This window comes from Aulostomus chinensis, chromosome 7 (genome assembly GCF_037954235.1).
Source record: "Aulostomus chinensis isolate RoL2024-O1b breed Wild chromosome 7, RoL_Achi_v1.0, whole genome shotgun sequence".
Lineage (NCBI taxonomy): Eukaryota > Metazoa > Chordata > Actinopteri > Syngnathiformes > Aulostomidae > Aulostomus > Aulostomus chinensis.
This window is the reverse complement of record NC_141326.1, coordinates 13,087,638-13,114,324: the sequence shown is the minus strand read 5'-3', so window position 1 is coordinate 13,114,324 and position 26,687 is coordinate 13,087,638. Positions and strand designations below refer to the sequence as shown.

Genomic DNA, 26,687 nt, shown 5'->3' with positions numbered 1-26,687 from the left:
AACACGGCGGTGGCGGTGGCGGTGGCAGTGGCGGCGCGTGAGTCAAACGGTGTGTTGTCAGATCTTTTCCCATCAGTTATATTGACAATATGTAACACACCGATGCATCACTGCGTCTGTCAACAGTCTGACCTCTCCTTCCATGATTTTTTTTCTCAACTCGCTTTCTTCTTGTCGTCTCCCTCTCGTCCTCCTTCTTCATCTTTTTCTCTGTTTTTTTCCTCCCCATTCTTTTCCCCCTACTCATTCCCAGAATTACATCTGCCTCTAAATATACACCGCAAAACAAAAGACTCCTCAATAATAGACACGACCTGTAACCTGAAGCACCAGGTGTGTGTGTGTGTGTGTGTGTGTGTGTGTGTGTGTGTATCTGAGGCTGAGAGTGATATCACTGTGGTGATGTCAGAGGTAGGCGGTGCCTTTTTTGTGTCTTCTGAAGAACGATTGGAGGATCCTTTGGTTCGGTCATGTCGGCAGGTATAAGAAGGCAGCAAACCTCACTGATGATTATTTCCTGACTAGAGAATACAAGACATCGTCATGGCTACCGTCGTCCCTGTGAGTAACTCTGTGTGTGTGTGTGTGTGTGTGTGTATCAATCTTAACTGATTATTTTCTATCTTGAATATTTAGCAAATCCCTATCTAGACACAGTAGTTTAGGTGACTGGAGGCTCACGTACTTGTCACCAGTCTCAGTACTGGTGCATACTGGATACTGTGGGACTCAAAGGTCTTTTTCAGTAGATGATGTGTCTGTTGTTGTGAGTGTGTTTAAATGTATCAAGGAATAAACAACTGTTGGTGGGCCAACAAACACAATCAGGTGTCCGGGATGTAAAAAGATCTACACAATTCTCAGTGAGATTGATCCTTAGTGTGTGTTTTTGTGTGTTAGGGTGTGTGACGCGTCTTGGGTTTCCAATGGAGAGCACGATTAAGTCTAAGACGGGAAGACGGTGCCTCGTAAGCTAATTAAAAAGGTGTGAGTGGGTGTGTATGACTGTTGTATGACACACACTGCTGCCTGAGTGACAGTTTGTAAACACATGTGGCATTTTGAACAGATATCATAAAGATATAGAGAAATAAAAAGACATAAAGAAAAAATACCAAGCCTGCAGAAAAAAAAAATCTGTAAATCATGTTTCTATTGAGTTTTAGTTTTTGAGAACTTTTTTTTTTTTAAGTTAGTTTTAAAAAAAAATGCTTAAGCAGGAAGTCAGTCAGGCATAAATGTAGTAAATAAAAGATGGAGAGAGCGGTGCACAGACAGGCAGAAAAATCGAATAGCAAACATTTACACAATACAATACAACCATATAATGATGTAATAATGCATACTAATACTCATCACACATTGAATAATTACATGTGCAAAAGTACAGTGTATTGGGAAGTAAAATCCCAATGTTATTTAAACTTTGACATGGTTGAATAACAACTTACCCACGTTTAAGAAAGTGAAAAATCAGATGTACTTCTGTTAAGTGCTTCTTTTACGCTACAGGCTGTTTTTCCAAGCGCGTGTTGCTCGGGAGCAGGAGAACACAAATGTTCTGCATCGTCAGAAATTGGCACTGCACATAATAACATATAAATGACAGACGATCGCATTAGCAAAAAAAGGAATGCGATTGCATTCCTGCAACATTCAAGTTCTACTATCTCAGACTTTTGGCGTGAGAGTTTGTTCAGGGCAGCTTCATAAATCTGTGATTAAAGTTCCATATTTGAGAACCCAGAACTCAGGCCCTCTTGTGTTAGCCTGATAAGCCTCCTGACATAGCTTCTGTCGCTCAAAGCCAGTAACTATAGCAACAACCTAGTTGTCATCAACTCTCTCTTCTCTGTTCTTGTCTCCCAGTGCGCATCGTGCTATGCTCACAGCAGCCTTCAGCCCCTGCAGCTCTTTGGGAAGGGACCTCATGGGAGCAACTATCTGTCCCTGTTCACTTATCGTGGTCCTCGCTACACCCCGCGACCCCGACTGGTTTACCAAACTCCCAGAATGACCCTGCGGCAGATTTGCCACATGCTGAAGTTGATGAAACAGGTCAGGAAAAGAGAGGCTGCTGCCGCCGCCGTCAGGTGAGGAGCAACCTCACGTCTGTGTTCGTCCTCCAGCTTTAGCTACGAGATGGTCCTCCGTCCCAGAGTGAATATCTAGGTTGCACCGGGCAGGATGATCACGCCCACCAGCGCTAATCTCACCGTAGTCAGGGAACCAGAATTGTATTTCCTTATTGAATCTTTTGAAGTCTGACAAAGGTAAGCTAGACGACTTCTATTAGGTCAGCAAAACAGATGCAGTGATTATGAAGCGGACGTAACAAAGGAAGCCGAATTCCTGTGTGAAAACGTCGTTGCCACTTTACGATGCTTGTATGACAACGAATGACTTCATGATTGGTTGATAAATCCTTAGAACGCAGAAATAAGCTTTGAAAATAAAATACATTTCTGTTTCTGTATTTTTATATTAGATAGGAATTGTAGCATTCATTTGATTATTAGAATGGGTGGCTATTAGACTGAGAGAATCATATACATTTATTAAAATTGATCAAATCATTAAAGCTTTTTAAAGTAAAAAAAAAAAAAAGTACCTTAACCTCTTTAGTACTGCATTTAATAAATATTTTCTTCATGTTTTTTACTTATATGCTTGCTTTTGACAGTTTATTTTTTTAAAGGAATGTAGAATTCATTCATTCATTCATTCATTCATCTTGCTAGATGGTTTGTGTTTAACTGTTCTATGTAGTTTCGAGGCACCTTGTCACTGTAGTGCTGTTGCCTGGTAATTAATGAACTTATTTAGTTTTGACACTCAGTCAAAGGGATTTTCACAGCAAGAAAAAAATGTATGCGATTACTTACATAAAGCTGACGACACACACAGTCAAGGTCATGTGATCTAACACCAGGGAGCTTTAAAAAAGAGAAGGGCAACAAAACAGTGTTTGTTGCTAACGTTGTAGTTTGCTCCACCCATCGTCCCTGCTGTTATTGATGTATTTAGGGTGACAAGTAAGCAGCCCAGCCTCGCTGGTCTCTGCGCTGGACTGTGATCACACCAGTCAAGGCGGAGGCCGCAGGAGTCGGCCTGAATAATTCAACATGGTCATCATGTCCCTGTCAGTCACACTTCCTCCTCACCTTTCTCTGCTTCTGGTTTCTCTTTCTCTACAGGAAACAGGGGTCTGCAGCTCCGGTCCAGACCTCGCCCGCCACCAAGTCAGAGAAGAGGTGCGGCCCGAGTTGTCTCAGACATAAACGCAGTCTGAAACGTGCCCGTTGACCCGCAAACCCTCCCCCAGCACCGACGACCTCTGAACCCTCTGAAGCTGCTCAAACCACCGGCTCACAGTGACGAGGACAACCATCGCCTGGCACGTCTCCACGCAAACATTGACTCTGACCATTACGACTGGGACACTTTAATGACGACTGAGGATGTTGGACTGTGCTCACTTGGCTTGTGGTCCATCAGGAGAGGATTAGGCAGCCTTTAATCCTCACTTCAGCTCCCAAATCTTGGATTTTTCCTTCAGATTCCCTCAACAAACTGAGGAGTGTTGTCCAGTCAAACCGCCTCCTCCTCCCTCACTTTAATGTACCTGTGCTGACACGATGGTTGTGAAATGTTCTCAACAGTTCATTTGTAATTATTATTTGTAAGATGTAAGACTTGTGAATGCAACGATAAGTGACATGCAGGTCCTGAATGATTCAACTCAAATGAATGTCAAATCTATGATCAGGCAACTTTCTTTGTTTTTTTTCTTGCTTGCAGTGTTGGACTGGTGTGTCATTTGTTGAGAAAATCATAAAAACCTTGTTTCTGTATTAAAAGTCTTTGACGTCAACTATTTCTATTTTACATTCACATGAGACGGGACTTTTGGAATCGGTGTAAATATTTTGCGAAGGTTTATGAGTGAAACCCGTGAAATGACAGCAGAGTCGGGGGGAAAAAAAAAGGAAGACTTAAAAACTAAAATGGCGTCCAATTTAATTTCTGCGTGACGAACTTAGCAGCACCTGTAACACTTGAGCACCTTGTTGGTGGCCCAAAAGGAATAAATGGCTAAAAAAAATATCAGTTCTGCATTTGCTCACAACCACCTCACCGCTCTACAAGTCTTGATTGTCACAGTCAGGCCACAAAAGAGTCAACATGCACTGCTGAGTGACAGTGTTCCTGCTCAGAGCATCCACGCTGTTCCTCGTCACGGCCAGGATCGCAGAGATTTAGAGATCGCATACACACAGAGTAGAATTCAGCGAACCTCGGTGAGCTCGTACGTACAGGAGCGTGACCCCGCAGGTGGTTTTTGCCCAGCTTTCAGAGCCGGTACTTGTGACAGCAGGGATTCTTCTGAGCAGCAACTCTGCCTATCAACATCACTTTTAAGTAGCAAAAAAATCTGAACAAAGCCTTTAAAGCGCAGCGGCGAACGGACCCGAATGAGTTGGGGCCGTCTTTTCACACCTTTGGACTATTTGTGTTAATTGGTCGGCTTTTAAGACTGAATTAACAGGCCGAGGTAGCTTCATTTGTGAGTTGTTAATAAAGGTGGTGGATTCAAATCGGAGCTCTGAAACGCCTTCCCAAGAATCAGAGGCTTCACCGACTCGAAATAACCTGCAGTTGTCATCAGCAGGCCCGACGAGTCTCGTCGGATTTGAGGTCTTCAGAGCCAAACCATTCAGGATGCAGCTGAACAAGTTCTGACCATCAGCACAGGTGGTGCGAGCCTCCATTAAAACTTGTGAAATGTGAAAATTCTATCCTTGAATTTTTTTTTCTTCTAAATAAGATGTGCAACCAATGCAGGAGTTCCTTTGCGAGCTTTCCCAACTCTTCCCCCAATCACTGCTAGAGGTGTTTGTCCGAGTAGCTGCTATGAAAAAAAAAATTTGAATACGTTTGAATTTGAATTTGTGTGCTGCCGGCTTTGGTTGAGCAACTCAGGTCTCATGCAAAAGAGAGCAGGTTCACAGCGTAACAATGAATAATTTAACAGGTTCAATGTAGGTGGACTTTAAACAGAAGTTAATTTAGGCTTTTAAGGTTCCCTTCGACAAGAATGAACAAGCTGTCTCTTGCTACATAGAAAGTATATTTAAAAAAATAACTCAACACGAACTAGCAGCACATAATTGGAAACGCAGACATCCGCGGCGGGAGGGCGCACACTCTTCTAGGGAGACCGGCAGGAATATTCAGCTTGAAGGTGAGAAGTGTAACTATACGCTCACTTATTTCGACGCTTTCTTCTTTTTCTTTTTTTTTTTAAATGTACACAAAAGGTTATGTATTTGAAATCCTATCTTCAAATGCTCAGTTCAACTCAAAGCTTTGTTCCAGTTTTGTTACTCTGATGCTACATTCACCTCAGTGATTTGTTCCAGCATATTTGAAGGAGATGGAGACTTCACACATTGTTACAGAGAAGGAAAACTTCTGGAGTCCTACTGTCATGACAATATGAAATATCTGAAACTTACTCAGCACTTTTGTAGGTAGTCAAATATGTAGTCGAAAACAAAAAAAAACCAAACCAACAGCATTAAAATGTAGTTTCTTTTTTTTGGTAAAAGCTGAAGTTTCGAGTGTTTTTATTGTGAGCCGCGGATACAAAAATAACTGGACGTGGTGATGTTGCGCCTCCTCTCGTGTGATCGAACAGAAAAATCGAAAGAAACTGAACATCGATACAAGAAAAATACCGCATTCACAAATGAGCAATTTATGTAAATGAATACAAGATAATATGAGAAAAAAAGTGTGATTAAATGGATTCAAGCAAATTCTAACTTAATATGGTGAAAAAAAGATGCAATCACCACTGTTGCATTAACTGCTAAAAGAACTGATAGAAATGACAAAGAGAACGCAGAAGATGTGTCAAGGCCAATATATGTGGCTGTAGATGATGTCATGGGACGACAGCCACAGCCCAGATCCCTAATGAGGCTGGACTTGCAGAGTAATTCCCCCGTATTCTGGTTCCTGTTCACAGGATGCAGCTGAACCGCACAAACCTAACCGGGGAGGACTACTTCTCCTGCTTCGCCCCCTCAGTCGTAGGGTACAGATACGTTGTTGTACTGTGGGGATGCGTTGTGGCCATCACTGGAACACTGGGAAACCTCATGACCATTCTAGCCTTCACCTTGGACACGCATCTACGCACTCGCTTCAATGTGCTCATCGTCAACCTGGCTGTGGCTGATCTCCTGTATTGCGCCGTACTGCTGCCCATCTCGGTTGATTCCTGCCTCCACCTCAGATGGCACCACAGTGAGCTCTGGTGCAAAGTCTTCGGCCTGCTCCTCTTCCTCTCCAACTCTGTCTCTGTCACCTTCCTCTGCCTGTTAGCAGCCAGCAGATATCTCCTGGTTGTAAAACCAGTCTTGTTTGATCGCATCTTCTCTGACCGAGGGCTTATTCTCCTGCTGATCTCAGCCTGGGCTCTGGGCCTGGCCACCAGCAGCCCCTTTTGGGCTTACTACATATTTGTGCCGCAGTTGTGCATATGCACCTTGGATGTAAGCGGGGGTCATTCCGTCATCACCTTCATGCTATTTTTCTACATCTTTGGGGGTCTGAGCTGTGTTGGCACATTCTACGTCCTCATTCACAGGCGTGTCAAGGTTGCCTCAAAGGCTCTGCTCCGCTACAGGCTCAGTCAACACTCATCCAGGAAGAAACCAGCCTCTTCAGACCACAGGACCGCTGACGGCAGCACAGAGAGCAGCATGGCCTGCGCATGCAGCTGTAAGATGAGCAGCCAGGGGGGAATCATCTGTAACGATACTCCCTCCAAAGAGCAGGCTCCGAATGCATCAGCAGACAACAAACCTCCCCTTGATACTGTCACCGCTCCATCTTCACCTTCATCTGTTCCCACCACTGCAGCATCCTCGGCTGACGCCGAATTAAAACGTGTGACACACATGTGTTTTGCTGTTTTCATGTGCTTTACATGGTGCTTTGTTCCCTTCCTGCTCGTCAACACAGCCAGTAACCAGAGCCAAGCCTCACAGGTGCTGCAAATGCTCTCTTTGAACCTAAACTGGCTCAACAGCTGTATCAACCCCATTCTCTACGCAGCCATGAACCGACAGTTCCGACAGGCCTACAGAGCGCTGCTCACCAGGGCTCTGGCTCCTCTCACCTGCCTCTGGACTTGAAGGCTAGAAACTCCTGCAGATGAAGTTTAAATACTGTGTACGCTCAAAACATGCATATACTTTTTGTTAAACAAATACAATAAAATGGTACTTGAGCACACTGAGTTTTGGGCTGCAGGCTAGAGAGAAAGTGAGCGAGGATGTACGTGGTACTGCTCCCTTTAACTACTACAAAGAGTGAGTAAAATTGTGCCTGTCACACATCACGAGTGACTGACATTTCTGCCTGTATATCTGGAATTCATTTCATTGATACCACCACCAAAAAGGCAACGTGATTGACTTGTTAAGGCTTTGACGGACAAGCATGGAGTCACGGATTGATTTTCACGAGTGTTTCTAGGGATGCATCTTGAAGAACCTACTCCATTTTGATAGAAATCTAGAACATTTCTTTTGTGTTTAGAATTGCGTGTGATCAGAACGGTGTAAATTCAAACTTTAAACTGCAAAAGGACCAGCGTGTTTACCGGTCCGACCCCAGAGTCACCTGTTTTACTCAACGCCATGGAAACTCCAGCTCACCTGTACCTTTGCACACGCGTGTGACAGGGAGACCGGAGTCTTGTCTCTGCTGATCAGACAAGGTTGCTGATGAATGTTTCATGGCCTTGATGATAAAAGGTAACATAGAGTCCGTGTGCATCCGTACATATGTGTCTCTCTATACGTGTGTGTGACCTGAACGTGAGTGAGCCCGGAGGAAGTTGATACTTCAGACACACACACGCGAAGATAACAACTCGAGAACAGAGCTCAGGTACTGATGGTGGAGATCGCTACAAAGAGACAAAGAAGTTATTGATAAACAGTGGCGTATCTGGTGGCAGGCCAGTGATTGTAGGCGGGGTTGGTGGGCTTCTGTCGATCACCGCAGAAGACGGATGACAACTGTGGGCGTAAATCTGATCACTGATGATGCTGAATAAATCAACACGGACGAATTAAGGGTTGCGAAACAAAAACATTGAGTTGAAACGCAATTAAAACATCCAGCCTACACGCTGTTGATCTGTGGGACTCTACAACGTTCAGGGCTAGCGGCTGTTTTATTAACAACACCACACACGAATGTACAAAAAAATGATCTCAGGAGATGAAACTGTAAATAAAGCTAATATCTGCAAGGACGCAATTATGACTTGGTTTCCTTTCAAATTTTAATGCACCTCATCCAGCAGAACTCTCTTGAAAAACATACTGCACAGCCACTAAAATTGAAATGTAGTCTAACATATGTACTAAGTGTAATTTACGAAATTCAGAGCTGTGTAAATGAGTGGTGAAACGCCAACCAATTTTAAAGGAAGTCAATGCAAAGATGCTGAAACAGACCATATTTCTCACAGCCACCACCTGCAATTGTTTTTTTTATGCTTTAAAAAAAAAAAAATTCACTCATTTAGTTGGAGCTGAAGCCACAGAATACCTGCGTAGCAAGGTTTTAGCCTTGCTACGCTAGCAGCTTGACTTCATGAATGTTGGTGCTCGGTTTAAGAGAGACGTTCCTGCTCCCCAGAGGATTTCTGCCAGCACCACCACGACGTTAGCATCGCTGACATGAGTAGAATACCTCCACCACAAGATGAGCAAACATAAAACTTATCCTGAACACCCTCATCCCCCTCATGATGCTCTAAACTTTAAAGTTCCCAACTATTTGAAATCTGTCTTGAACTTCTATCACTAAATACAAGTAAAAATCAAGTTCTTCCTCCTGCTGATTATCTTACCTCGTGTTTCGTCTCTGTTTAAAACACATAAATGTAAAGGTAAACAAAACGTTGTTTTCCTTAAAGAGAATATATGATTTTCTCTGAGGGCGCAGGAAAAGGCGGGTATCGGGAGGGGTTCCTGGGGGAGCAACGAGGTGTCATACACTCACTCACAGGTCCATCAGCTGATTGGTGTGAGCTACTCTCATTACAGCAGCTCAGGTTCTGTCCTGTCATAAAGCAGAGTAAAGGCGTCCGCGTCTTTGCTTTACAGCAGTTCACACGTCCACTTGAAAGATCTTTGTCGTCAGAGGTCGGTGTTCAACGTAGATTACAGCACACGTGAACTAGGTGAGCTTTAAAATATTAAAGAGCGGGAACCAAAAATGAAAGCGATACTTCACCCCAACAGTATATTTTGCCTATCAAATACTCGCAAATAGGTGTCTTGAGATCATGAATATGTCTGCTGCATCATTTCTTTCTGTCTCCAGAATGCAGAAAAAGCCAGCCACGTATATTTAGCTTCAAGCTAACGGTGACACATAACAGTAAATGCCTAAAAACATTAATTCACAAGTCTCAGTCTACCTTTAGATCTATTTATGACCCGCGGATCACTCGCGGCTCAGCGCCCTGAAACAGATGAGATGATAAAAGTGAGGTTCCTGAGCAGGTCAAGCAGATACCCGGAACTACTTTCCTTATAGGGCACAGTGATTTGACGCAGCGCCTCAAAAGCCCATTCATAACTTCAGTCAACCAAATAAAATGTTTGCTGATGACTAGAAGAGCGACAGCTGCATCACCGCCGATGTTGTAAGATACCAAATTAACCGTAAAGGTTGGGACGTACCAGCCTGTGTTTACCGTCACGAGCGTTCCCTGATTCACACACATCTTCCGCTGGCTATTTGCAAACACCTCTCTCTCCGTTCACAGCTCCTTCACGTCCCACTTCCTTGATCCAGTTGTTTTTCTTTCGCCGTCAATACCGTTGAATTAAAACATGTTCAATTTCCTCGACAGACACAATGGAAGTGCAATAAATTCACTCGTAGGCAGATTTCATCTAAATAAAAATCATTTATTTTTCATTAATATTATTATTATTATCATCATTCTATCTAGAGAGTCCACCATGCCACTTTCAGAACATGAGTAGTGCTAAGACATGTGTCTGTCTGTTGGGGTACAGGATGGCGATGGGGCGGGGCGAGGGGGGGGCCCAGACAGACGGATAGATGCACGGATGAGTTGGATTGGGAGGGAAGGGGGGGGGGCGTGTACAGGCTCACACTCCTGTCCATCTCCATGCTGATGCAAACAAAGAAGGGGTGGTAGATGATGGGGGGGGGGGGGGTTGAATTGTCTTTAAAAGTAGTTTGTCCTTGTTGACCTACATGAGGAAAAAAGACCATTGGAGGAGATGATGGAGGGAGGGGGGGAGCAGCTTCAAGCTCATTGGTCAGGCTGCTAGACAGGAAACCAGGACAAGCCAATCACAGACTGATACAGAGGAGGAGGGTGTATGTATACCTGTCTGCATATATGTGTGTTTGTGTGTATGTAGGTGTGCTTGCACTAGTGTGTGGGTGTATGTGTGTGTGTGTGTGTGTATCCATATATCACATATCTGTGAGTGTGTAACTGGTCAGAGTTACTTTGATCCATTGTCACTGTACACTTGTCGAAGTTACTGTCACAACCGGGTACAAAGTTGAGGTAACAAACATCCTTCTTCTTTCCACCTCTGCTCTAGAGAGCGAGAGAGAGAAAGAGAGAGAAAGAGAGAGAGAGAGAGAATTATTAAGAAGTTTGTTATGCTAACGAAGTAGAAGAAAATTGTCAACTCACAAAGATATACTGCATTTCTGCACATTTCACTTTATCTGAAAAATACTGAATGATGACATTTGGCGATACATTATTTTCTTTGGACAGCACCGCGATGTGATAAAGTTTCATTTTAAGAAGGTGAGTTTGCTAACAACCATTAAAATCATTATGTCATTCAGGACATCTTAGTACGCTAACATTTAGCAACAAGCACCACTGTGCCTCAGTGCAAACTCACAGAAGCACCAGCATGGCTACATTAATAAAAATATAGATATGAATTTCCATCCATTTTTTTTTTTTTACCACTTATCCGTTAAGGGTGTGTCTGGGGGGGAGGGGGGGGGGGGCTGGAGCCTATCCCAGCTGACATTGGGCAAGAGGCGGGGTTCACCCTGGACGGGTCACCAGTCCAGCGCAGGGCCATCAGGAGCAATTAAGGGCTCAGTATCTTGCTCAAGGATTGGTGGACATTGAAGTGAGGATCCAACCAGTGCTAACCACTGAACCAACTTGCTGCCCTATTATTATTATTATTATTATGAACCATTACTCATCAAAATTGAGACTAACAAAGGTACTCGTGATTGTTTTGGGCTGAACAACTGATCAAATTTTTATTTAAATCACAGTAAAGCTTTTGCTAAAAGCAGAATGTGTGTCACATCGAACAGGATTGAACCAGCGACCCTTCGGTTACTAAACAGCCATTTTACCTCTGAGCCATGCTGCTCCCAGATATTAATATCATACAGGCCAAATCATTTCAATGTGACTGAGATTCCTGTGAAGTGAGAGGTAACTGAGCGAATGAAAAACAAATGTATGTCTTTTTGCTGGCTAGCTTGCAGCTAATTGTCCATATAGCCGCTGTGCTAGCTGCAGAGGTGCTCGCTGACACGTAAAATGTTTCAGCAGGCCAAACACACAAAGTGACGCTGCTCTCTACGCCAAAACAACTTCAGTCTGCACTGTGGTTTCATACTAAAGAAAAAAGTTTTAAAAGTCACGTAGAAACAGCAATATATTGAGCTACTCCAGTAATAAGAAAGTGCGTCACTGTGACTGAAACTCCGTCAGGTGGGTTTTCATGCTTGCGTCGCTCATGTTATGTACGAAAAAAACCTCCTCAAAATCCCGTCTCTCCACTTTCACTCCTAATTCAAACAGTCCATCAATAAAAGCGCATGAACATCACGCAAGTCGCACCTCGAAGCCAACTTCAAGCACTGAACATAACTGAAAAGTGAAGATAGTATATGGTGACATAAAAATAAATACATGATAAAAATGGGAACATCATCACAAATAGGAAAACCAGCACTCTTATTGTCTTCTATCTTCCATCATGATGCTTCCAGGCTGACGTCTTCCAAACTATTACCTGTGTTTCATCGCGCCGTAGTGTTGCCACTGGAAACCATGTTGTTGTCAGAGTTTGACAGCGACTGCTCCTTTACTACTGGATCTGGAGGAAGAGGGAGAGGAGCTTAAAGTCATTCATTCTGTCTGGGCGACGTTTCCGGGTGATTCCAGACACACTACTACACACTCAATATGCAGAATTCCTGGATATATTACTAATGCCAAAAATGTCACAGTCGTGTTTTAACTCCGTGTTCCATGCGTTATGTGTTTGTGTGTGTGCATTGCTAACAGAAGTAGGGATGCTCCATGGCCTCGGTGGCGGTCAGCCTCTGTTGGTGGTCATAGCGTAGCAGCTTGTCCAGCAGGTCCAGAGCTTCAGGACTCACCAAGTGCTGGTTCTCTGTCTGTACGAACTGTTCCCAGCGCTTCCTGCTCTGCCTGCCATGACACACAACGGTAGACAGGTTGACACATGGATCCAACTATCTGGAGTAACGCCACTACTGCACTGATCACCTTCTCTCATCTCAAGGGTTCAGATTTGCCTGTTTTTTGTGCAGTTTGTCCATTATGTTTAAATTTAAACCCGACCAGCAACCTGGTCTGATTAGCATTTAAATGTTGCATTATCCCTTCAATGAAGAGGTCAAAGGTCAAATCACTCTGGGAATGGCAGGGAGCATTCTTCTAACAGAGAGACTAACAGACTAACAGAGGAACATGCCAGCATTTGGGATCTGTTCTTTTGAGGTGCTTATTTTCAATCACAGGTTTGATCTCTAGCCAGGAGGGAAACATGGCAATCATTTAATTTTTTTTTTTTTTTTTTTAAATTGTGCAGTAGTTTTTGTCAATTTTGTTCTGGTTCTATCATCTTCTGTCGTTCATCTCGAAAAACCAGGCCGTGACATGTTTACTTCACAAGGTTGGAGAGGGAGCCTTAAGTTGCACAGAGATAGAAAACCAACTCATCAACACTTTGGTCCACAGAGGCGGACAAGAGAAAGAAGTGTGTTTCCAAATTCATTTGTGTTGAAGTCAAACTAAAATGAAAAAGCTGCTTTTAACTCTCTGAGCTCACATCCTTGGTCATATTGTTCAGTCAGCAATATATGACAGTTTCTTTTTGTACTGTACAGCAAAAAATCCCTTCAATTCACTATTTTCCAGTAAAATAAAAAAGTGGCAAAATATCATTCAAATGATTAAACAGGCCCCTGCTTGTTTCTAATTCCTACATGAGAAACTGTAACTTCTGAATCATGCCTGAGAGGAGTGATATACTGTATTCTTGCAGTTTGTCACTATTCCTGTAACTGACACTAGGTGGCAGTAGCACACCAAGAAAGATGACAGCTTGTCAGCGGATGGAGCAGGTAGCTGGGGTCCACCCTGATGTTATCGTGTTTTAGTGAATTTGCAAATATCTCGCAAGAAGAGAAATGCATTTAGGAGGCTTGCTATTGGTGTAGTTAAGCTGCTAGTGTAGTTAAGCTGCTAGTGTAGTAAAGCTGCTGGTGTCGTTAAGCTGCTGGTGTCGTTAAGCTGCTGGTGTAGTAAAGCTGCTGGTGTAGTAAAGCTGCTGGTGTAGTAAAGCTGCTGGTGTCGTTAAGCTGCTGGTGTAGTAAAGCTGCTGGTGTCGTTAAGCTGCTGGTGTAGTAAAGCTGCTGGTGTCGTTAAGCTGCTGGTGTCGTTAAGCTGCTGGTGTAGTAAAGCTGCTGGTGTCGTTAAGCTGCTGGTGTAGTAAAGCTGCTGGTGTAGTTAAGCTGCTGGTGTCGTTAAGCTGCTGGTGTCGTAAAGCTGCTGGTGTCGTTAAGCTGCTGGTGTCGTTAAGCTGCTGGTGTCGTTAAGCTGCTGGTGTCGTTAAGCTGCTGGTGTCGTTAAGCTGCTGGTGTCGTTAAGCTGCTGGTGTCGTTAAGCTGCTGGTGTAGTTAAGCTGCTGGTGTCGTTAAGATGCTGGTGTAGTTAAGCTGCTGGTGTAGTTAAGATGCTGGTGTCGTTAAGCTGCTGGTGTCGTTAAGCTGCTGGTGTCGTTAAGCTGCTGGTGTCGTTAAGCTGCTGGTGTCGTTAAGCTGCTGGTGTCGTTAAGCTGCTGGTGTCGTTAAGCTGCTAGTGTAGTTAAGCTGCTGGTGTAGTTAAGCTGCTGGTGTAGTTAAGATGCTGGTGTAGTTAAGCTGCTGGTGTAGTTAAGATGCTGGTGTCGTTAAGCTGCTGGTGTCGTTAAGCTGCTGGTGTCACTGAGATGTTGGTATCCACTCCGGTGAAGAACATTATGTCCACAAGAGAATGTTAGTCCGTGGCTGTCTGGCTAAAGCTGGTGCCATAAAGTTTTCCTCCAAGTGCCTGAGTACAAATTCAAAGGCTTTTAAGACCTTTTTAATGGCTCTAAATGTAATCTAATGTGTTGTTGTTTTTTTGTTGTTGTTTTTTTGCGGCAGACAGGCGTCACGTCCCTGACAGAGTGAAAAGAAATCAAGACCAACAGTAACATTAACGCTGATAACTTGTAAACTCCATATTGAGACACATGACACTATGCTCAGTGTGGTTTATCATTCACCTCCAGCTGTATCACAACAGGCAGCCTGAATCCGTGTCGTCAGATCTGACACATTTGTCTCCATGCTGCTGGCGTGAAGTCTTATTTTTTGTCTTTTTCCCTGCTGCTAACCCCACCAGAGGCTGACGAACATGTTCTTCTTCGAAGTAGAAATGCAGATCGCAGACACGAGTGTGCATCCTGCTTCAAAACTATTTTAATTCCTTTGCTCCTTCAGCTTCACACATGAAGACATTTTTAAACCTTGAATATTGAAAACAAAATGTGAGATGTTAAAAGACTTCAAGAATGTGTGAGGGCTCAGGCTCCTACCCAGGAGGTAATTAAGCTGTGGAATGGAAAGAGAGGGATGAGATGGTGAGGCTGTGAGATGGTGAGATGATGAAATGGTGAGATGGGGTGAGATGGTGAGGTGGGGTGAGTTGGTGAGGTTGTGAGATGGTGAGGTGGTGAGGTTGTGAGATGGTGAGGTGGTGAGTTGGTGAGGTGGGGTGAGTTGGTGAGGTGGGGTGAGTTGGTGAGGTGGGGTGAGTTGGTGAGGTTGTGAGATGGTGGGATGATGAAATGGTGAGATGGGGTGAGATGGTGGACTTACTGTCCCAGCAGGTCTTTGAAGCGTGGGTCCAGTTCGATGTGGTATTTACGCAGGTAGCCAAACAGCTCGTCTGTCCCCAGGACCTTGGCGATCCGCACCAGCTGAGAGACAAAACGCACCACGGTTCAAACTCTTTGATATGTTGAGATACGGAACGGTTGACTCACCATCAACGCTGAGACATAAATGGCTGCCAAACGTTCTCTCTGGCTTCAGACGGTTGTGTGTAGGAGCTGCAGGTGTGCCACAGATACCTGGTCGTAGTTGTCTTGTCCGTGGAAGAAGGGCTCTTTCTGGAAGATCATACTGGCCAGCATGCAGCCCAGGCTCCACATGTCTAGACTGTAGTCATACATCTGAAACACCAGAGGACACGACAATGAGCCCAGCGTGAGGAGGACACAAAAATGACAGAGAGAAACAGGCAAACACACTTTATCAAGAGGTCTACATCATGGACGTCGATAATCAAAAGTGGGAGGGACGGAGGTGTGTGTGTGTGTGTGTGTGTGTGTGTGTGTGTGTGTTACCTGGTAATCCACCAGGAGTTCAGGGCCCTTGAAGTATCGTGAGGCCACTCTGACGTTGTACTCCTGGGAAGGGTGGTAGAACTCTGCCAGACCCCAGTCTATAAGGCGTAGCTACGGAAACACACGCAATGTCTTGGTTCACGTCACAGCTTTGAAACCATCTGATCATAACAACAATAAAGCAACAGATGATTTTAATACAGTCAGAGTTACGCTGGTCATAGAATCTAAAGTCTTTAAAAAGATATTTAGGAAATGAGTGGATGGAAGCAGTAGACCACATTCGTCCAAGCAACCTTCATGTATCAATAATTCCCTGTAATGATAGAATTCATTTTTATGATGAGATACCAGACAAGCAGCAGAAGATCGAGTTAAAAACAAACAAAGACCTCGTTATTAAGAGGAAACTGAATAGTGGTCAGATAAGAGTTTTATCCGATTGAAGTTGAATTTTTGACCTTTTGGATATAAAAGTCTTGTCATTCTATCGGACATCAGTGATAGAAATGGGATTTTATTAATGTGTGGATTGTAAAGTTATGGATGCAATCTTTTTTTCTTTGTACTGTGAACTTTGACCACCACCGAATCTGAGGAAAATCATTCAAGGCGTTTCTGAAAACAACTGAACGGGACGGACGTGCAGACAGACGTCTTTGTCTCATGACCTGTCGCCAGCACGGAGGCGGAGCTGACAAGTTGAGAAATAGCCATTATAGCTCCATCCTGCCAGTGGGCTTGAGGAGCCTTAAAACTCAAGTAAATCCAGCGGGTAGTGTTTGAGATATCCTGCGATCACATGAATGAGCGATGCTGTGATACGAGTTGTGTTTTTAAGAGGGGCTGATGAGTCTTCTATAGCTTCATTATCAATGAAAGCTAAGAAAACTCAGTCCGTGCAAAAAAAAGATACACACTGCAGGATGTTTCTGCAGCATTACTACAGAACTGATGTTATGACACGCACATATTCTAGCACCTGAGATGTAAAAATCCCAGGCGGACATATTCTAGTGCTCCTGCTCAGTCTGTGCTAGATATTCCTCGTGATGATCAAATCTGTCATGAACTGTATACAGATGGAACTGCATTGTAGAGAGAGAGAGGGAGAGGGAGAGAGACAGAGAGAGAACGAGAGCAGAACGCGCTGATTCACACAAAAATGGCATCTGCTGTTATTTTAGGGATCATCCTCCCACTCTCCTCACACATATTAGAGGAACTTTGTGTCTGTGAAAGGCTGAACCAGTGGAACTCTCTCTCTCTCTCTCTAAAAAAGTAGGAACTCAAATGACGAACACAGCAAGAGAGAGGCTGAATTAGTTGAGGAAAAAGCAGCTTAATGTGGAGAAATATTATGTAGGGCACCGCCTACCTTTCTCATCTGGTGGTCGATCATCACATTGTGGGGTTTGACGTCACGGTGCATGATTCCCATACTGTGACAGTAGTCCAGAGCCTGGCAGGTGAGAACACGAACACGAACACGAACACGAACACACACACACACGCTTAATGTCAAAGTACACTAATGATCTGTGTATACTCCTCTGAATCTCTAGGGATACTGATGCTGCCACTCTTTGACGACAACTACAGAAGCGAAATGTGAAGGCTCTATAAATGAGACTCACCTTCAGTAGTTCATACATATAAAAACGGATATCATAATCTGTCAACTTCTGGTACAACTCCTGCAGGGAAAAAGAAAATCTGTGTCAGAAGTGGAAGCTCAAATTTGAATATCAAATCTTCTCTCTCTCTTTTTTTTTTTAAATTTTGGTGCCTTTTTTTTGCTGATCATAACTTGAGTGTAAGGAAGCAGGTGTCTTAGAGCCAAAGCACCAGAGAACCCCAGAAGCACATGCAGAGAAGAGGGAGATCATTTTACCTTGAAGTCTGTGTTATTGATGCATTCAAAGACGAGCGCTGGAGTTCTGGACTGCGCAGCCGCCACACAGAGAGACAGGGAGGAGCGGAGAGTGCCAGAAAAATCAAAAATAAAATCATCATCAACAACAGTAAACAGAGCAGAATGTGGTTCATTGCTGATCGAGTCACTGATCAGGGTGTTGACTTAGGGAGGCTCCACATTAGGGACCCAGATTAGAGCGCACTTGACCTCAAAGTCAGGTTCATTTGATTAGAGTTAACACGAGTGCGTCGGCGCCAGCAGCCCAATCCCAAACCGGCCCCTACCCACGTCCAGCATGTAAGGCTGCATTTCTCATTCAGCCAAATATTTTAAAAGCTGTAACTACAATACATCCACCAAACAACCATTTGGGGGGGGGGGGGGGGGGGGGCAATCATCGCTAAAAAGAAACCAACCTTAGTAGACATCCAGACAGTATAAACATCCACTGTCATGTAACAGGACACAGCTGAGCTGCTTGATTTCAAATTAAATGTTCAGAAAGACAAAATAATTAAACTCTAGGAAACCGGACTTCCAATCAGCCAAGTCAAGAACCCCTCCATCACTCTGGGATTGTGCCCGAGAGAGAAGACGCGGGAAATTAAGAAGACAATCTGTCGTGTTTGCTGGCCTTTTTTTTGGGGGGTCTCGTTGCTGTTGAATTCCAAGCTCTGGAAGCTAAAACAACAACACAATCAGTGATTTCCACACGTTTCCGCATTTCCACCCCAAAAGCCTCACGTTGTCGAGTGCAGCAGGTTACCAGCATCGCTCCACTTGAATATCCTGGAGATTCTAAGCCTGTCACATCAACACATGCTCCTTGGATGATAAACTGTCCTGATATTTACTGCAATAACGGTATTGCTGGCATTTTTAGAGTATTTTTACAACACCTGTGTCACGATTATACAAGTACTCCCTTTAAAAGCGTAATACTTTTGAATTCTTGTGAAGAGTCAGATAGAAAGTGAAAAATACAAAACATGCTAAATAAATAAAATAAACCATCAAAGACAGAGGTGATGGCACGCTCAGGTGGTCAAGTGTGACCCTGGTTCGAATGGAAGTCCTTTGCTGCATGTCACCCCCACCACAGGTCAAAAGGTCATGCAGCTGAGTTGCGTGAGGCTCATATTTATGATTGACTATATCATGCATAGACTCGATTAGACCCGCCCACCAAACTCTCTCAGCTAGTCAATCTGTCAATCATGTTGGCGAGCTGGCTGTCTTTATTTCAAACATGATTACTTTAATTATAGGCGGTCAGCCACACTGGTTTTGGATGAATGAATGAATGAGCATCGGAGACGACTACAACTAGAACTACAAATAATACTACTATTACTACAACTCTCTCTCTCTGTCTCACACCCATACACACACACACACACACACACACACACAAACACACACACAGAAATCTGTTTACATGCACTTCAGTAATGTCATATCTGAGAAAACTATTGACACCATTCAGTCAGTCGTCAGATTTCTCTCTGTGTATTGACGTTAAACTCATCTTTCCGTTCGAGCCCTCAGAAGATGACAAACATCTGTCACGGTCTTCTTCAGATGTACCGTGGGAAGCTTATCGCCACATTTCCGGTTGCAGTGTGCAACCTCATACTGTGTTCTGCTGCTCTAACCAGAGTATAAACGACAGAGGGACGCAGGACCGGGGAAGTCCTGAAGGACAAGACAGGTTGACAATGCAGTAACGCCGATGCTATTTTTGAATGAGAGTGCAATGGGCTCCAAGCAGACGACAGTTGACAACGCTGATAAAATGACTAAAGAAGACTGGAAGGATGGGCAATAAACTGGAAATATGCTCAGTCTACTTGTAAATGGGTTGTCTTTCACTGTTTCCCCAAAGACCTGGAGAGGTTTTATACACTAAAGTGTAGTTATTATTGAAGGCGGGAGCTCATGCAGGTGCTGTAAAACCAGCTGTCCCCACTGTAGGTTGTACCAGTTGCAACGCCCGTTTAGCCACATAGTCGTCAAGACCCTCACAGAAACAGACTGCCTTATCCATCGAACTACAACTGCCAACTTTCCCTTACCGTTGTAATTCTTACTTGGTTTGATTTTGAGAAGTCACGAGGCCTATAACTTTAATAAATACACACACACACACACACACACACACACACACACACACACACTACTGCCTTTACAGGTGTGCCGGGTAGGTGGAAGACCTTAGAAATGCACCAATGATCCAAATTAATTGCTGAGTGAGAACAACAAGGTTTGTTTATTCATTTACTATAACATTACTTTTTTTTTTTAAAACAGCACAGATCGGAAATGGCTTTGTAAAAGGGTCTCCAGATTGCTTGCAGCCAGGCCCCTCCTCGGTTGCCATGGTAACCAACATGTCCATGGCTCATTTCTGCTGCTCAGCTGTTGGTTCATCCCAGAAACAGCTTGATATGGTGATGCTGCATGTACTCGCGTTTTTTTTTTCTTTTTGGTTGTTTTTTTGTTGTTGTTGTTGTTGCTGCCAAAGAGCCTCAATGTGTGCAGAACCCCACGTCTGCCTCACCTGTCAACCTGCCATTTGCCGCCATATTAATTTTGGCCCTCAGTGGCTTCAGAGAAGTGAAGAACTCACAAAGGCCCCTGTCTCTGGGGTGGAAAGGTGAACCTCTCTTATGGACAACATGCCGACGGTCGGAGTCAGTTTGGCCACCGTAACTGTGGCAACCTAACTTGCTCCTCTTCTAACTATTGCTAAACCCATTCCTAGAACTATTTTGGTTGGAACACCTGCCGCCACAGCTCAGGCACAGGAGACCTCCTCGTAGGGAGCCGCATCTGCTGCCAATGGTCATGTCCTGAACGCCCGTCGCCCATCCAGCCCTGGGGTGTGTCACGGTCTGATAGGATCGCTCCTAAAGATCTTAATGAATCTGTGTTCTATCCTGGCCCGATCCTTCTTCAGAGCTCTTTCCGCCATCTCCCTTGAGGCAAACAGCATAAAGGCTGGGCTCCTCCTCGCAGTCCACCACGCTAGCACCGAGGAACCTCAGTGTCCTGTTCGTCTCTTGAAAATTGGACTTGAACACTTCGCTGTACTGCTGCCTCGGGTACTTGTGGTCCTTAGCGAGAGCATTCTCTCTGGAACCCTTAAATGTTTTTAGTTCAATTAAGTGTGAGACGCTGGCTTACAAATGACACTTTTTTTTGGAAAAGGTCGCAAAATCCGTTGCTAGGTGCTGTTTTGAATAAAGACTTCTATATGGCCCTGAGAAAACAAGTTGGACATGTCGCAGCAGGGACTTTTTTACATTTTCAGGAGACAGGATGACCAACTTCATTTTTCATTCTTTAAGTATCAGAAATACGCCCACACTTCTGACCTTGTCCTCTTTCATGGCTGAAAAACCTCCCACTCCTGAGCTGCTTCTACCATGTTTGCAAAACAGATGCATATTGCCTGTTCGCAACTTAGATTGACGCCGGAAGTCGGAACACTGGCGACCTCTCCAGGGCGCACCCTCGCTCTCGCTCAATGACAGCTGAGATAAGGTTCCAGCCCACCGAGACCCTAAACAGGGTAAGCGGTTGACGATGGATGGGTGGATGGATGGATGAGGAGGTGTTGTGTGGAGTGTGGAGACTGGCGCTAAGGAGTATCAGTGTCGCTTAGGATTGCGTCATCAACCTGCGCCCTCTCTCTTCAGGCATTACCAATCAACAGTAGGTAACATCCACCACTTACATGAGTTATCAAAGCAAAGTAGTCCAACATGGTTTTGACGATAATTAACTGAGAAACCCCAACAATAGCCATCGGGAATTTGACAGCCATTTACCATGGAGCCAGCAACTGTTACATCTTTAACACACACATCCTTGTACTTATGTCTTTGTGAGGACTTTCATTGACGTAATACATTCCCTAGCCCCTCACCCTAACACTAACCATCTCAACTGACTGCCTGACCCTGACCTGGACCCTAAACCTAACCTGACCCTGATTCTAACCTCCACCCTAAAACCAAGTCTTGACCTTCAGACGGCCCTTTGAAGATGTGAGGACCTGCTAAGATGTCCTCACTTTCCAAAAATGTCCTCACTTTGTTGGTTAAATACGAATTCTAGTCCTCAATATGTAGCAAGTTCAAGAACACGCACACACACACACATGCACACACAGTCAGTGCTCCCCTAATAGTGACACTAAAGAAGTAATCAAAGCGGTTATACTGGTATGTTATGTCCACTCCTCAAGGTGATCAGGCATCACAAACCAAAGCAAAGTTCTACCAGTGCTGGTTAGTGTTAGAACAGACGCACCATCAGAGAACCTACCACTGGGTCCTTGACTGTGTCCACCAGCCGGATGATGTTGGTGCCCCCCCGAAGGTTCTCCAGGATCTTGATCTCTCGCTTGATCTTCTTCTTTTTGACCGGCTGATTCACAAAAGGAGGGGAGAACAACAACAAAAAAAAGATATAACGCAGGATAACATAGAGAAGTTTGCCCCCCTTGGACTCCTGAGGCTGCTGACGCTGCAGGGCCGGCTCTGCTGCTTCCTTCTGTCAATCTTTGACAAATAATCTGGAGACAGAACAGCTTGAGTTCTTTTGGCTTCAAAAATGGAACATTATCAAGCATCCTCACGTGAGCCCAGGCTCAAACAATCCCACCGTATTAAGTGAAAGTCACACAAACGCCTGTAAAGACCTTGCTGTGTTTAGAGGCTTGAATAAATTATGAAATAAGGCCAGTCCAGTTAAGTCAGAGAAATCCCTCTCATTTATTACCCTGTTGTTTCCATCGCCATTTTGCACGACTGCAACGACAACAGAAGCATCCTTAACGGTTAATGACAATTCAAACTTGACATTAATGCTGCTTTATTAACCTGACTGCAATGTCAGCAATTACATAAGAATTTAAAAAACAACTGCAGTTATTATAATTATTGTGAAAACTTCTGCAAAAGTGCTGCAGGAATAGTTTTATTGTTGCGTTATTTTGTTTTCTTCACATTTATTTATGTGTAACAGTTTGTTTTAGTATTTTTTAGCTGAAGCTTTTTATGTTTGGGTTCACCAAACAGACTCACGGTACCATTTGTTTATGACACAGCGATCACTGATCAAAATATGATTTTGTTTTTAAAAGCAAATCTCGCAGCACTACTATAGAAAGGATTTTTACGTACGTTTTCTAGATGTTCATGTTGTACTCAAAAGAGATGTGCATGCGCAAGAGGGATTCTCCACCTGACTACACCCTGACAGGAAGAATCACATGACATCTTTGGCGGAGCGTAATAAAGCCTTCCTTAGACCGAATACTCTTCTGTTTTCGATCCTTGAATGTCACTGTAACGCATTCAAATCATATTTATGAGATACAGTGACCCCGATGTTTTAAAAAGAGAACATTTCTTTTGAGGAAATACACCTACTTCTCATCCTCTCCAGAGCCAGAGAGGAGGTTAAGAGTCTCCTCTCTGATCTGTGCAGCATCAGGGAGCTGAGACCCACAGAGACCTGCTGACGGCTAGTTAGCTTAGCATACTGAAAGGTATGAGATGGGCTGTGTAGGGCCCACGCACGCACACACACGTGCACACACACGTGCACACACACACGCACACACACAGGAGAAGGATATCTATCTTCTTGTCCAGCTCTGGAGGTGATGGATAATAAATCTACCTATTACTGGGTCTTATCTGAAAATTGCAAAACACAACTGACTGAAGAAATTCCAGCATGCCTTATTCCGTCCGACACACAACACATTCAAAATGATTTTGTTTAAGGCCAACATTGACAAAAACCATTCTTTTCAGTACTAACTGATCTCCAAACCACTTCCCCTATTCAAATAATTAATATTGTGGAGCATAGAAATCCAAGCTAATGTCCTTCACTAGATCGTCTAACCAATCTAGAACCAAAAATCTCGCAGCGTAAATGCGATGATGATACTTGATCAGCGAAAGCTTTGATGAATTCAGATCGAAGTGCCATTTAACCAACAAGCAACTTAATCCAGGAGTGTTAAGACAGAAAAAGCTCAACCCGCTCACCTTCAGGATCTTGACCACCACCTTCTCATTGTTGGTGATGTTGATGGCCTCGAACACTTCGCTGTACTTCCCTCTGCCCAGCTTACGAACCAGCTGGTAGTCCTCCTGGTTGCTATAGGGACAGACAGAGAAACAGAGCAGTGTGTGTGTGTGTGAGTGTGAGTGTGTGTGAGACTGCCGGAGAAAATAGTAAAAGCTCCAGTGTTGCTGAAGGGTTCTTTGGGACTACGCAGGTTCTGGCCAGGTTATCGACGTCAGACAGATCATGGTAAGATCGTGGGATGGGATAGAGTGGATCGCAATTTCAACTTCAAAACCAGATGTCTCTCTCTCTCTCGCGCGCGCACACAAACACACACACACACACACACACGCACGCACGCACGCACGCACACACACACAGAGAAATGTCCTCACTCACTTCCAGTTAGGTACGTGGGCCTCGTAGTCCCAGTACTCCCGGCTCTTCAGCGTGTTGACGTCCGCGTACACACGAGACTTGCTACCGGCCACCGGACCCGGCATGGCGAGACCCGTGGCTCGGGTGCTGAGGGGTGGTCACGGACAAGATGGGTTCTAGTGGTGACGAGGTCAACAGTCTGTATGGGTGTGAGCTGGACCAGGCTGGACAGATAGGCTCCTTCCGCACCCAGACTGAGAGGAGGGGAGCCAGGGGTGGAGGTCCGACGGTGCCGGCCGCCGTCAGCGCTCCTTCGTTGGATTGTCAGAAGCAGCAGAGTCGGTGCGGATTCAGCTCGCTGAGGTTGAGTGAGGAGCGGGGAGGCATCGGGGTGTTGAGGTAGAGAAGAAATTGACCCCGAAAAAAGGCCACGGAAGAGTCGGGGAGGGGGTCGGTGATGATTTACCTATCACTGGTTAAAACTCCGGGGCTACTCTCTTTGCGGGCCCTAACTGCGAAGAGAGGGGAACGGGTAGCCTTCCTGCGCCAGCTGATTGGCAGTTGGAGGCGGGGGGAGGGGGGCTCTCGGTGGTCCAGTTTTAGCTATCAATCAGCTGTTGATGTGAGAGATCGGTGGCGGGGGTCGACCGCGGGGAGAGGGGGTGGAGTAGCAGCGAGATGATGTTGTTAGCTAACGTTAGCTAGCGATGCTACTTGAGCGCGGAGATGTCGCACAGACGGGGAGCGCTCGGCGCCGTGCACCAGCATCAGCGGAGCCCGCGTCATGAGCGGCCGGCTGTGCGGGGAAGCAGCGCCTCAGAGTCCCGGTATCAGACGCCGAAGGAGGGCCTCGGTTTCGGGGGTTTCTTCTGCTGCAACAGACCTCCCCGATGGACGGTGCGGGGAAGGGAAGCGGATTGCGATTGAAGAGGCGCAAGACAGCCGCCCGGATGTGAAAACCGCTGACTGCCGGGGTTAAGATGAAGAATATGAGTAGCGGTGAGGTACCGCCCCCTAGTGGTTCGGATCTGATTTTTTTTTCTTTTCTATTCTTTGAATTATTATGTTTCCTTGGTTATTTTAGAATAAAAATGTTGTTGTTTTTGCCTCGGCAGAGAGAGAGGCCTTTATTGAAATGCAGGCGAACTAACAGCTTATATAACAAGATGACAAGACAATATGACCTCACAGGAAAAAGAAATACATTAAATAAGAATGTGATCTTTACTTAGACAATTAAGTTAACAATTATAGAATATTTAAGTAACTTAAATATACTTATGGCTGGGTGTGAGAGGATTTTTTTTTTACTTTATTGCCCTCCTCTCTCTCTTGTTCTCCATTAGTTACGTTGTACTAGTTTATCTTGGGTTGTTGAAAATGGTTTTGTTTTTCATGCTTGAATTCCAATTTGTACTTGTTTGAGCTTTGAAAATGAAGATGTAACCTTAAATAATAAAATTGTATAGAATTTCATTTCAAACCATCAACATAATATTTAAAGGTATGAGTTCAGAAAACATTTAGGGGCCTTAGCCAATTTTTTTCATATCATTACCAAAAATTATTACATAGAGACAACTGAGAAAAGCTGATCAGTCTTCCTTTGTCATTCCAAAATCTATAGAAAATCAATTTTTCAATTTTAAAAATACAAAGTTTTTTTTTTTTTGAGGAAGTAATTCTGATGAAAAGAAAAAAAGTTTGGAACATTCTTGAATAGGAATTAATATTTTTTGATGAAAGTTCTGAAGTTCTTATGTACCGGATTTCATGCGGGGATGATTTTTGTTGTAAGAGGACCTGCAGGCAAATCTGAGGGGCTGCCCGTGTCCTGAGGTGAATCACGAGCAGACACATCACATTTTGCCCAAAAAAAACCTGAATATGCTGCAACATGATGGCTACCATGCAAGTGACACTGAGTGTAAATCTGGAACGTATTTGTGCTGAACTGTTAAGCTTTGGATTAATTACCAGATAATCAGTAAATGTAATTTTAAATTCTTTACCTTGGTAACAAGAGATATGTTCAGAAGAAAAAAAAAATCCAAAACACAGTACATTGTACACAAAGCAGATCACCTTATAGGTCTTTAATAGAGGATTCATGAGTATGACCCCGTGACCCCATATTGATCTGGGGACAGAGGTCAAGCTCAGCTCATGATTTTATGTCTTGCTCTAAAACAGAACACAAAAACGTATTTTTTGAAACTGAGAAAAAGTGATTTGAACATTAGATGTTGACTTTTTTAAGCTACTGTAATATGAAGTTTATTTCTATTAAAATTGTTTGAAATTAAAACCCACCACCCCCCCCCCAAAAAAAATCACTTTCTCTATTAATAAGAAGTTTATTCCTGATGGAATGATGACATGATGCATATTTGATTATGAATGAAAAAAGTTTTATTTGTTAGTGCTGTGTGTAATTGAATGCTACATACATATAATCTTACCATTAATGTACACATACTGTA

The 26,687-nt window shown here is 44.1% G+C and overlaps 3 protein-coding genes across 6 annotated transcripts; 2 read left to right on the top strand and 1 right to left on the bottom strand.

The window, feature by feature from the left end:
* The first annotated feature begins 529 nt into the window (after positions 1–529).
* On the top strand, positions 530–3,765 carry LOC147258595 (uncharacterized). 2 transcript variants are annotated; one of them, XM_086207734.1, is made up of 3 exons: positions 530–561; positions 1,870–2,058; positions 3,198–3,765. In XM_086207734.1, exons 1-3 carry the CDS (start codon positions 544–546, stop codon positions 3,279–3,281), a joined length of 291 nt encoding a protein of 96 aa, XP_086063860.1. In that variant the 5' UTR covers positions 530–543; the 3' UTR covers positions 3,282–3,765. The 2 variants fall into 2 exon arrangements, with proteins under 2 accessions (XP_086063860.1, XP_086063859.1); XM_086207733.1 differs by having other exon boundaries at positions 1,870–2,093.
* Positions 3,766–5,107: 1,342 nt separating this feature from the next.
* Positions 5,108–7,254, top strand: LOC147258594 (G protein-coupled receptor 84-like). Its single transcript, XM_086207732.1, has 2 exons — positions 5,108–5,245; positions 6,035–7,254. The coding sequence occupies exon 2, from the start codon at positions 6,036–6,038 to the stop codon at positions 7,206–7,208; it is 1,173 nt and encodes a 390-aa protein (XP_086063858.1). The 5' UTR covers positions 5,108–5,245; position 6,035; the 3' UTR covers positions 7,209–7,254.
* Positions 7,255–10,022: 2,768 nt separating this feature from the next.
* csnk2a2b (casein kinase 2, alpha prime polypeptide b) lies at positions 10,023–25,162 on the bottom strand. Of its 3 annotated transcripts, none has more exons than XM_086208527.1 (12): positions 24,226–24,342; positions 23,805–23,916; positions 22,066–22,167; positions 17,710–17,760; positions 17,453–17,512; positions 17,194–17,277; positions 15,816–15,926; positions 15,540–15,641; positions 15,286–15,386; positions 12,420–12,568; positions 12,147–12,230; positions 10,023–10,681 (listed from the first exon to the last, which is right to left on the bottom strand). In XM_086208527.1, the coding sequence occupies exons 1-11, from the start codon at positions 24,327–24,329 to the stop codon at positions 12,154–12,156; spliced, it is 1,053 nt and encodes a 350-aa protein (XP_086064653.1). In that variant the 5' UTR covers positions 24,330–24,342; the 3' UTR covers positions 10,023–10,681; positions 12,147–12,153. The 3 variants fall into 3 exon arrangements, with proteins under 3 accessions (XP_086064653.1, XP_086064652.1, XP_086064651.1); XM_086208525.1 differs by having other exon boundaries at positions 10,025–10,676; positions 24,226–25,162; XM_086208526.1 differs by lacking the exon at positions 17,710–17,760 and having other exon boundaries at positions 10,024–10,681; positions 24,226–25,162.
* Between the last annotated feature and the right edge of the window lie 1,525 nt (positions 25,163–26,687).